At 44.5% G+C, this 12,494-nt stretch overlaps 1 protein-coding gene across 2 annotated transcripts in view; it reads right to left on the bottom strand.

Moving 5' to 3' along the window:
- PHC2 (polyhomeotic homolog 2) overlaps positions 1-12,494 on the bottom strand; it is a 147,921-nt gene that overhangs the window by 101,214 nt on the left and 34,213 nt on the right. For both annotated transcript variants that reach the window (XM_029578654.1, XM_029578655.1), the window contains one exon: positions 233-436. In XM_029578654.1, coding sequence (XP_029434514.1) covers positions 233-346 — 114 coding nt within the window. In that variant the 5' untranslated portion in view covers positions 347-436. The remainder of the gene's footprint in view (positions 1-232; positions 437-12,494) is intronic.

Here is a 12,494-nt window from a genome sequence, read left to right as displayed (position 1 = left end):
AAGGGTCACCCCCGAGGGCTAACATCTAAATTAAGGATTGAGGCCCAGAGCAGATTATTGTGCTCGCCTGCTCTCTGGAAGCCGCTAGAAACCGGAGCTGATTGCTGGTTCCATTTGGCGAGTTTGGAGAGCGGAAGGCATCTTTCACTTTTGCCTTCTGGGCCCCGCCAGCTGTAGGACCCTAAAACCAATTTGCACCGCTGCATAGTTGCTTGGCTAGGAAACACATTACCTGGACAGTCTGGCGGTCTGGGATCCCGCTGTACACAGACAGCTGGGGGGTCGACTGACGACTGCTGCTGCTGCTGCTGCTTGACGTGGCGGGGGTCTGTTGCTCATTTTCCATGGCAACAGATGCAGGAAAGAATTCCAGAGGAAAGGAAATGCTGCTGCTGCTGCCGCCGCCGTGGTCCCAAGGGAAACGTGTAAGCTAAAGCTAAAATGAGAGAGAGAGAGAGAGAGCACAATCGGTGAATGAGAACGTGTGGGGCTTGATATTTCAACCTCGACCTGCCGCAGGATGATCAGCTGAATTACAGTTGGTCCTGTCGGGCACTAAACCAAATATCCCAAAAGAAAAAAAAAAAAAAAAAAAGGAACTGTACCATCTGTGGTGTTTCAAAGCCGCACAGGGCAAGCAATAATATGCACCTTGTACTGACTAAAAGATCCGAGTTCCTCTGGGAACGACCCTGTTCAGCACAGCGTCATCTTGTTATCTACATATACAAGGCACAGTGGGCACTAGGGCCATAGGAGGTAGCTGGAAGCACTGCTCCAGAGAGGGTAAATAAACAGTGATGTGGGGCTGCAATCTAAAACCCCACTCTGGTATCTGGGTGTTCCTGCACTGGTGACCTTCTTTCACTTGCAACCCGCCCCCTCCCACAAACAAACAATTATCCTCAATGTTAGAGCAATTTAAGTACAAAATCTTTTTTGGGGAGGGGGGGGTGCGGAATATCCCCTCCTTTGCAACTCAGATTTGTAAGGGTTGAAAAACCCAGTAATGATCTTGCCTGTTAGCGGACAACCTTGCCGTCAGATTTCGTCCATAGCAAATCCCACACTTCTGAAATGCCCTCGCCCCTCATCCCCATGCTGGGCCTGCACACAGTCTTCGGCTCTCTTTATGTACAACAATGCAAATTGTTTAAACTGCATTTTTTCCCGGTTTGGCAATTTCCTCCTGTTCCTTTGGGCTTCCAGCTCAACTAGAATCAGTGTCCAGAGTGTTGGCGCCATGAGCCTTCAATCACAGCTACCCAAAGGGTATTTCCTCGGATTAACACCTTCCCTAGCCGAGCTGTTCTAGGGGCGGGAGCCAGGTGCCGAGGCTCTCTCAGGAACCCTGGATGTGTGCACCCTAATTCCATCCAGTAGGTGTCACCACTGAGCAGTGGCTGGGACCCTCTCCTGCCTTTTCTCCTGCTCCCCCCCCCTTCCCAGAACTATGAACACTACCTCCATAGCGTCAAACCCGAGTCTATCACACGACAGTGCAAAGCGCCACCACCGAGCCACTAGGATGGCCCCCATGATGACTCAAGATGTCTGCAAAAAGCAGAAAGTAGGCAGAGACAAAAATGAGTCATTTGTGCTTTAAGACCATGTCCCAATGTATCATTAAAAAAAAAGACTCACAATACTCTTTTGTAAGAAAAAAAAGAAAAGAATCTCAAAATCAGCACCTTTTCAGCATTAACAGTATGTTATACCATTACTGTATCTGGAAAGGCAAACGCAAAAGCACAGCTTGCAAACCCTGTGAACCCTTGTACCAAAGTGATGAGCTGCTCGGTGCCCTGCAGTACAAGCTTTGAACTCTGAATGCAAAATGTAATTGAGGGTCCCCACCCCCTTCTGAATATCCCCGCACACGTCCTTTTATCCACCTCATAATTCTGCAGAACCATATGGTCTCAATTCTGCAGAACTAACGAGCTTCACACAAGGCTGAATACTTCATCCTGTGGTGTTCTCTCATTGTACAAAATATACATTTAGTCCAACATGGGGGTGTTCAGCTCTGACCTATGGAGATTTATTCTTGCGCATAAACTATCTACACATTGCTGAACTTTGCTGCATTTTCAGATGGCACAAATATCTGTAAGAGGGGAGACACAGCAGGAGGGGCCAGAAAGAATTAAAGGGGACTTGAAGAAACAGAATAGTCCAGGGTTTGGAAGTTTTGCTTCAGTGAATAAAAAAAAGTGTAAAATCATGCAAGTACAAAATTCCATCAACTACTCATCAACAGGACAACTGCCAAACACCAAAAGACCTTGAAGTAATAATTCCAGATGACCAAAGTTTGCCCATAGGCAGGGAAACTTAGTAGCACACTTGAGTACAGAAGGACTTGCAGGCAGTCAAGCATGCATGGCTGATGGCTGGGAGACCTTCACAGAGTGGCGATAAGGACAAGGAAGGACCACGAGCTCAGGATGTACGTCGTCACCGGCACAGCCTCAAACATCACACGTCTTGGATCAGTGCTGTTCACAATGTGCTCAACCCTGGCATCAGGCAGGGGCTATTATTGCAAAGATGTACTGGACATCATGGGAAGGGTGGGGTGGGTGAAGCTTAAGGCATTCTGCAAAGTAACACACAGTGATCCATGGAAGTCCCAGCCTAGCACGAGAAGATCTTGCTGGGAAGAGTGAGAGGGAGGAGCCATGCAGAAGGCTCCTCTAATGAAATTTATTGCAGCAAGGAGAGAAACTGTGCAGAGCGAAGGTATAATGAAAGAAGAACTGCTGTTTGCTGCCAAGTCAAGTACTAATGATGACACTGCCAGAATTAATGAGATACCAGGCGGCATCCGTGACTGGCACGAAGCCCTGAAATCTTAAGAGACTACTCTTAAACAGCTCAATACAGTCTTGTTCTCATCTTTTTCCAGAGAAAATAACACCGATGGGAAAAAGTGTCAAGAGTGCCCGCACTAGGATCTCTACCATCAGCACAATCGCTGAATAAATAGGACCCCGAGTTCAGAGATGACCTGCAACCTCAGCCAAAGAATTTGTCTGCAGGCCAGAGGGATAAAGGGTAAAGAAAAAAAAAAAAAGTCAGGGGGGCCCTTGGTTAGGTACACTTAGGGGTAGTTTTTTAAAACCTACGGACCCGCGCATGTTATAAAATCCAGGCCGGCACGTGCAGGGGCGGGGGGTAGATTTTGCCAATTTATGCGCGGCGACGAGATCGGGCCTTCCCCCAATTCCCTCCCAGTCCGCTCCAATTAAGAAGCAGAATGGGAGGGAACTTTCCTACCCCCCTACCTACCCTCCCTCCCCAACCCCTTAAGAGTTCATACCTTTTTTTACAATCTTTGTTTCCAAACTTACGCCAGCTCCTGAGGTGGCGTAAGTTGCCTGCCGGCACGCGATCCCCCAGCACAGCGGCAAGTGGCCGCTGTGCTGGCTGCCTCCAGCTCCACCCTGCCCCCCGGACAGCCCCTCCCTGCCGGCAGCCCCTTTGCCAAGGCCCGGCTCTTGTGCGCGTAACCCCCCTGTATTGTACATGCGCGGTGGAATAAAAATTTGGCCTTTAAAGGTGAATTTTAAAAGACCATCACGTGCCAAAGCTAGGGGATGCGCGAAGAAGTCAGGCATGCACTGCCAACCATATTTTAAAAAATCACCCATATACGTGCGAAAATGCCACAGCATGCACATTTCAAAAGTCTCCAAAAAGGGGCAGGGTGTTGGCATGGTCTGGGCGGGGCATGGGCACTTCGGGGCCTGGCCATAAATAGACTCGCGCCCTGGCATGTGCCAAGGTTCCCTGCTGTGTAACTTTACTTCTGCTAGGGATGATGTGTAAGTTATAAAAGGATCAAGCCATTTCTGAGGGGTTCATAGGATCCTGGGGAACTGGGGGCAGTGTAGACTATCAAACCTGGGGAGGAGGTTGGAGGACCTGTGTGTTAAATGGGCAAACTGGGGAGGAACTGGTAAACTGGCAATGGCGTGGGCACGCACCCCTTTTAAAATCCACCATCTTACGCGGTAGAAGCGGGATTTGCGTGCCCATGCGTGTACCCACTAAATATTAGCTGCACACGTGCATGCAGCAGGGCTATTTTATAACTTGTGCGCATATTCAGGCACAAGTTATAAAACAGCCGCGTCCCTGGGCATGGGCCGACGCACACGTGCAAATGTGCTCCCGCACGCCACTTGGAAAGTTACCATCTAAGGCATTTTGTGGCAAGACGTAGAATGGGAGGTGACTCCAATGCTCCAAGAAAATAAAAAATAAAATGAATATTAGGGATTTAAGTTGTTGGGGTTTTTTAAATTTCTATCCTGCCCATCTGTAACGCTATCTAAATATCAACCAGAAAGTTATTATCCTCTCCCAGATTCAGGGCTTAGCATGAGCCGAGAAGACTTGTTCCCAGCTACCAGAGGATCCTACCCGCCTGCAGAAGTGAGCCAGGTGAGCAAGTTCAGAACCTGTAGAAAACTTAAAACACTTCATTAAAAAAAATCAGAGACTTTTGGACATTCATATTGCTACGTTTTAGTGCTTTCTACCCTCTGCTGCATTTCCATCTCATTAGTGGGATTGCAACACATTTTTAAAATGGTGCTGAAACCTAGGATCAAAAAATTCACCTTTTTTATTTTATTTTATTTTCCAGTTAATGAGGTTAGAGGCAAACAATCTATAATGGTTGTAATCTTACATTCCTTTATTGCTCAAATTTAAATATCAAAGTTAAAAGAAGAATAATAAAAAAAACTCATGTTGTGGCCTATCATCTCTTCAAGCTGCAAGTTTTGTAGCTGCGTGAAAACAATCTTCAAATGCACACACACAGCCACAGAAAGACATAACCATATCTATTCCCCATTTCTTTGCCCCACTCAAACACCGCAAACAGTTATTTTTCCTCAGGGCTTAAATATAACTCAGAAATAATAAAATGGATTTTATCTGCTTTGTTCCAACGTTCAACTGATTTAAAAAACAAAAAAACAAAAAACAAAACCCCCCTAAAGGTTTGTGCTAGTACTGCAGGTTTAAATAAGGACGTGATGGGTACCAGTGAGTAGAGAGCTGAGCCCTGCAAACGCAGTAGAAAAGGAAGGACTCAAGGAAAGTGCCAGCAGCCTAAGAGAATGAGAGCTGAGCTTCCTAAGGAGGACTGATAACCTTTTCACCCCTGTGCCCTCCAGAGCACATCTGGGCCGGAGGGACCAACATCTGGGAGAATAAGAAGGGTCTGAGCAAACCCAAAGAGCCGCGCCGAGCCTGCCACAAGTGTTTACTGCAGTTTTAGCGCAGGCATGTAATGTGGGTTTTACAGCGCCAAAAAAACGCACTGCATGCCCTGCAGCATGTTTAACGCAGGTGCATGCAACTCATATGTTAAAAAAAAAAAAAAAAGGGTATTAGGTATTATAGGGCAATGTAGAGAGCCGTGTCAGGGGGAGGGATTTTAGCGCTTGTCTTTTTTAACGTGGGAAATTTAACGCCTGGGTCGGGGCAGGAGTAAACGTTAAGTCATATTTCTGCTGGCCATTTTATTCTATTGCAATGCTCTTGTCTAGATGGCTTCCTTGAGCTTTCCTGCGTCAAACACGGATTGCATACTTTTGCTCTTTTCTACGCTTTGGTACATTTTGCGGTCAGACCAAAGAATTAGAGCTGCTTCCTGCGCGCGGCATCGCCATGCAATGGTCACTGCTGCTGCCTAACATCAGCTCTTTCTGGTGCTGGCTTTCGTGAGCATTATTGCTCCAGCTCTGGCCAAAGTCATGGCTTTCCATACCCATTCAGAGCCCGGTTTAAAGAGGTTTGTTTTTGCTCTTTAAGGCTCAGCAGGGTATGGGCCCGAGGTGTTTATTGAATAAACTGCAGTAGAAACGTTCCAGCCCGGGGTCTCAGATGGAAGAGTGACTTCCCTACGTGCCTTCCCTCCCCTAGGAATTATAAGGGGGTGAGGACCAGAGCCCAGGCACTGTCTTGGGCAGCTCTTCCATTTGAGCTTCCATTAAAGTGTTCAAAGTCTGCTTTATTCAGGCATTCTTAGGGTTGGAGAAATCTTGATACTGCATTTCCTTCATGTTTTGAGTCATATGCTTGGAGTGGTTACTTTTTGAAGATGTTTTGTTATTAATTTTTTAGTTTAATTTGAGTATAATTTGTCTTTAGTTATCCAGATTAGTCCATTGTGCTATGTTTTTATACATTTAGGGGTGAATTTGCAAAACATTTACACGTTTAAAATTAGCATCTATGCACGTCAGTAGCTTCTCGTCACATCCATGCTATTTTAAAACCATCAAAACTACACGCATATTTTCGGTCTCGTGCGAATACGTGCAAAACAAAAGGGGCAGGGTCAAAAGCCGCACATACGCAAAGTTGCTATTTTATAAGAGACTTATCATCTACATTTGTGGACTTATTCGCTTAACTTTACACCTGCTAGTTATGTCGCGCAATTGATTTCAGACTAGGCCTGTTGATTATGAACTAGATGGGGCATTTGGAGGATCTCACTTATCTAGAGGAGGACTTGGTGGAGATTTCAGCAGACGGGAATTTCAATTATGTGTACATGTTTTAAAATATACAGAGTTATGCTCATAGTAGGGTTTTATGCACCCAAGTCGCAATTTTTATTTTTTTTGCACGGAAAATATGGAGGCATGAGATTTTAAAATAGGTAGGAAAAAGTATGCACTTTCTATGCAGTGCAAGTACTCGAGTGCAACCATTCACACGCATATATGTTTGGGGGTGGGTAGACATATGCATATTTTATAATCTGCGCATATCTCATACGGGCAGGTTATAAAATACTGTTGTAGATCTCCGCAAGGCCATACATGCATGCACATGTGGCTGCAAAAAGTTATTTGCAAGTTATCTTCATTTTGGCCAGAGAGGGAGCATGACGCACCTATTCAGGATGTTTCTTCCAGGGCATAGGGCACAAGGAGTTGGCAGTGGAAGAGACAGGCACAGGTAAAAGCAATTTCCTTGATGAACAGAGATCACAAGGAAGGGGTGTGGGGAGAGGGAAGAGGGAAGAGGGAAGAGTAGATCGGTAAGGAGGAGCTGCAGAGTGAATGCATTTAGAGCGGAGCAAGAGAACAGAAAAAAAAAGAGATAAGCAGGGAAGTGGGTTTCAGGAGGAAGCTGTCACCCGCCAGAAGATGCTGCTGAGCTACACCCGAGCCTCCTTCCTCTCCCACCCATCCCATTCCCCCAAGCATGCACTCGCTTTCAAACTCATAAAGTACATCACCCAGCTGTGAGCTGTAAGGAAAGGCAGCGAGGCACATTTCCCACGGCGGTTTCATGCACATCTGTTCTGCGCTGAAATTACCACATAAAACAGCGACGTGTTTATAATGCCTCAAGCTACAACTCCTCAGCAATTAACTACTGATCATCAATTAAATCTGTTTAATAAAACCAGAGACTTCTTGGCACAAGTCTTACTTCAGAACTGATGCAGTTTCTCACTTTAATATGTTTAACCAGATAGAACACAGAAAAATAAAGTTATTGGGTTTAAAATGATGCATTTCATCTAAAAACAGATTCACAAAGAGCTTCACAGTGCATGAAAACACCCATGGCAACCACCTCTGGGGTGCACATCTGCCAACAGTTCTGGCACTGAGGACTGTGTGAAAATTTACCAGGAGGGGGGGGAAAAAAAAAGAAAAAGAGAGATGAACATTACTGGAAACCAACTACAAAAACAAAGGCACACAGTCAGAGACGCGCCAGCGCACCCAGGTCAAGAGGAAAGATTTCAGGAAACCCCAGTCCTGGGATTTCTGACAACCTTATCCCAAAACACATTCTGGTACCTGAAGTGCCGATTTCAATGGTAGCGGCCAGTACTCTACCACCACAATTCAGTGGCGTGCAAGTTCAAAATCCAAGCCTTGCTAGAGAAGCCTTCCCTCCTTGAAACGGGTCTCCTGCAGCTTCCAAGCTCTGGGAGCCTGTGGGAACCAGTCTGCCATAGGAGAAAACTGTCAAAGGTAATGTATCACAATATCCCCTCACACATTAATAATACAATACCCAGAAAATATCAGAAACGATACCAAATAATGTGCAAACTTTATTGAATCATATCACAATCCTCACTCTTATCGAGACAATAAAAACTCTCTGTTCCACACATCCATACACATTCACACCATACTAAAAACATTTAAAACATATATCTGGTAAACATAGTGACCCCTAATACATTTCACCATCAATTTTATATCATTACACAATGAACATGAAATCACATAAATGTAACAATAAATTATTTATTCATTTCTTCAAATCTCTCATTATTATTTCCTTAATACAGTGGATAACTACCACTGCTCGCCTCAATTTGATCGTAACCCACTGTCCATTTATTTCTCAGATGTTTTTCAAATTTGCTGGTTATTTCCTCAACACTGCGGGCCGCAGTGTGCTCACACTCAACTGTCCAACAAAAGATCTTTGTTTCTCCCCTCAATCGGGGCTTCTTCAGGGACTCATTCAAGAGAGACACAATTCATCAATCCGTGACACGCTATTCTTCACAAATTTCTAAAAAATCAAAAGAGCAACCATAAACACTTCCAACCTTCCTATAACTATCACGGAATAACATCTAGATAGATACTAACCTATGGTACCAAAAAACCAGTACTACACGTTCATATTCCTTATATCCAGGTTGAAACCGTAATTTACCGACCTCAATAATATTTATCAAAACATCATCTTCATCAATGTGCCATCGACACTAGAACCTATAAATCAAACAAACAAACAGGACAGCTATAACAGATATGAAACACTTAGCAGATAAAGCTGTTCTCACAACCCCCGCCATGTCCTCTACTTACTTTTAGCGGAACTGACGTCCTCACCAACGGAAATCACGTTGTAACGTGGTGATCTAACCCCCTAACCTATCCTGTATATAAAGACCTTCAAATCCACACTTCAAGCACATCATCAAAACAAGTGTCAATTAATTCAGCAAAGCATTTAGACCACCTATGCACAACCCAAACGATTTGAAAAACGCATTCCATTCAATGGGTCCATTGAGACCACCCGGACTCATTGTCCCCCATTTAAAAATAAAACACTGTTCTACCTTCCTCAATTTTGCCGACAGATCACTACCATTATATAGATGTAACTTCTTGATCACAAAAAAATCTTATATCATCCACTGAGTGCTTATATTCCACCCAATGATCAACAAGTGGGGCATGTTCTTTAAACGCCTTGATCTTACTCCTATGCTCAATAACCCGTACCCGGATTTCTTTTGTGGTCTGACCGATATATATACAAGTTCACAAGGGCAAATAATAGCATAAACGACACCCTTTGTGTTGCATGAAAACAATCCTGGCAATCGATATGGGTAAGACAAGTTAGAATGACAAAATTCTTTACATTGAAGGACATGACAACACACTGAACAACTCCCGCATACAATCTGTCCATAATCCTGACTATCCTGAGCATCACATTGCCCATACTTCAACTTTCCTCTTAAATTTTGGCATTTCTTTATAGCAAAAATTGGTTTCTCAACAAATCCTTTAATAGAGGATAAAATATGCCAATGCTTCAATATACTCGATTTAATTTCAGCGGTTTTTGATGAATGAGGAATAGAGCATATAACTCTAGTCGGTCTTTCTTTTGGATGTTGTATTAAAAGATTCTCTCTGTTGGCATACAATGCCCTTTTATATGCTTTTTTAATAACCGACTTCTTATAACCTCTATCAATAAACCGTTGAGACAATTGTTGGGACTGAATTTCATATTCAGAAATAGATGTACAAAACCTCCTATAACGTAAGAATTGTCCAGTGGGAAAACAGGCCATGCCAACTCCTAACTGAACACATCCTGACCTTTCAACGGCATTTGTGTGTAAAAAGTGATTTTTATTTTCTTTCAGCAAAGCTGAGCAGGCACAAGCTGGAGGTCTCGGGGCTATCACACGGTCAACTCAAATGTCTCAGCTCTACCGTACACAGCAACTTGTCAGAAGGATCCGTTCGTCATCTTGCATAGAAAAGTCATTTAAGTGAAAGAATAAAAAGTATGAGATCCATTAAAAAAAAAAAAAGCATTAGCATTAAGAACTAGAAATCTCGAGGGGCAAGGGTCCCCCAGGAAAGCTCTGAGCAATTAGCAACAGAGAACGGAACATCTTGTGCTGGATACATGACCCCTGACCCCATCAGAGCCTGATGGAGCTGCTTTAAGGCCTGAGCAAAAACTAGTGTTGGGTTACACAACCCCCATATATCCTCTCTCTGCTTTTACCCAGCTGGCTTAAAGCTGGCCTAGCAGACCCTTCACTAAATGAACGGTTTGCCTTCTTGACCTAGAGTTGCTTACTGCCTCGCCTCTGCATGGACTCCGGTTTGTTGGCTAGAAAGGTTATATAATTCTGGCCCAGCAGTGTCCTCCTGCTCAAATCAGAACCAGCCTCTCTGGCTACGGCACCCCTGGGCCTTCATTTGGTTTTACCCCTCTTTAAATCTCTTCTCGACCGAGTCAGGCGTCGGAGTGGCAAACCCTCCAGCTGCACCTCAGGTTCAGGGCCCGGCACAGGTGCGCCCTGAAGCTGTGCTGACTACGATGTCGCTTCCCTTTCCGGGGTCAGCGAGCTCTCCCCCTGCCCCAGTCCGGCTAACGGAACTGGATTGTGGTGTCTTACACCGGATCCAGATCTCCTGGGCAGAGACCCAAATCTCTGCTGAGGGTATCAGGGAAGCAAGTGCTACCTCACGGGTCTCAGCAGAGGGGAGAGGGGCACGGAGAGGGACTCTGACCAGTCAGGAAAGGGACCAAGGAGTCTCCTGGCATGCACCCGCATCGCAAAATACTCTAACCAAGATACGGTGGCAATTTAAAGATGAGCAGCGTGAAACAAGAAGTGCGGTCAGCAAGACTTTTCCATGCAAAAGTGTGATAAGTCATGGGGAACCAGCGCGTTAACAGAAATTAAATACTTCCCCATCCCCTACAGTCAATACAATCCCACACACAAAGCAGCACTAATTACTTTATAGCAACAGACATCTGACCTAATGTGAAATAAAACAAAAAGCTAACTAAGGCGGTAGCAGCACAAAATGAATCTTAAGCACACAGTGAATTAAAAATGAATGGGTAACGTACACAGAATCTGAACCAGGGTCTTGCAAACCCCAGCCAGTCAGGTTTTCAGAACATCCAGGATGCATCTTCAGGAGGCAAATCCAAGTCAGGGGTTTCCCAGACTCCAGGGTCCCTCGTACCAGGTCCTCCTGCAAGTTAGATCCAGGCTGGGCTGTCTGGCTCCTTTCCTACTCTATGTACTGGGATAAGTACTGTGGTTGCTGCGTCAGTCCACGTGGATATTTATTTATTTGTAAACTTCATAACCCGCTCAAGGCAGTTTACAGTATTTCAACATATGTAATTTTTAAAAAATTAAAAAAAAAAATGTAAAAAAAGATTTAAAAAAATACAAAACAACCCACAACATGACCTAGACAAACACCACCACCACAACATGGCTGCATCAACTGGCAAACGTAATGCAGGTAAAACTGTAGAAATCAGCAGTGCAGGATGACTTGCACGGGGTAATTCAAGCTGGATTTACCGGGAACACGATTCCAAAAATGAATTTCAGCGGGATAGTGAAAACTGTATCAATTTTGAGCACATTCATTACAGGCTGGTAAAGTGTTTTTACAACTCCTTTTCAAATGATTTCACGCAGGGCATCAGGCGTGGTTGTTTATTCAGCGTATTCCACAGACGTGGGCCTGTGATGGAAAAAACCCTTTTCTCTGGTAGCCCCAAGATGCACAAATTTAACTGGAAGAACTTCAAGTCAGTTTTTATTAGTTGACCTTAATAGTCAGGCAGGTTGATACACTCTCAAAACTGCATTAAAGCAGTGTATGGAGCTGCACTGAAGGTAATCTGTGCATCAGTGAGAACACCTCGTAAAGAATGCGTGACTGGACCGGCAGCCAGCACAGAGAAAATGCGATGGGTGTTCTATGGTCTTGTATCCCTGCACCAGTGAGCAGCCGAGTGGCAGCAGCAATCTGTATGGCCTATAATGCTCTGATGGAATCAGCCTGAAGCCCAAGATACAGCAGGGCCTTGCAACAGTCAAGACCCATCAAGATGAGGGACTGTACGAAAAGTCCTGAGGAGTGAGAAGCAGACGAAGCTGCCTCATTCTACGTAATTTTAAAAAGGAGGATTTAACATTTTGGATGTGCCGTTTCACAGGTAGGCTGTTATCAATAGTTCTATTGACGGATAGGGATTATTTATATACACCAAAGGCAAAAACCTAGGGAACATCAGAGGGATAAGCTTTTAAGTGTAGTAAGAAAAATTAGACTGATTTATCCAATGTTTAAAAGTCATTTGTTATGGAAAAGCCATCTTTTCAACAAATTCAAATAGAG

This window comes from Rhinatrema bivittatum, chromosome 15 (genome assembly GCF_901001135.1).
Source record: "Rhinatrema bivittatum chromosome 15, aRhiBiv1.1, whole genome shotgun sequence".
NCBI classification, from domain to species: domain Eukaryota; kingdom Metazoa; phylum Chordata; class Amphibia; order Gymnophiona; family Rhinatrematidae; genus Rhinatrema; species Rhinatrema bivittatum.
The sequence above is the reverse complement of the archived record's forward strand: the minus strand, read 5'-3'. Positions and strand labels throughout refer to the sequence as shown.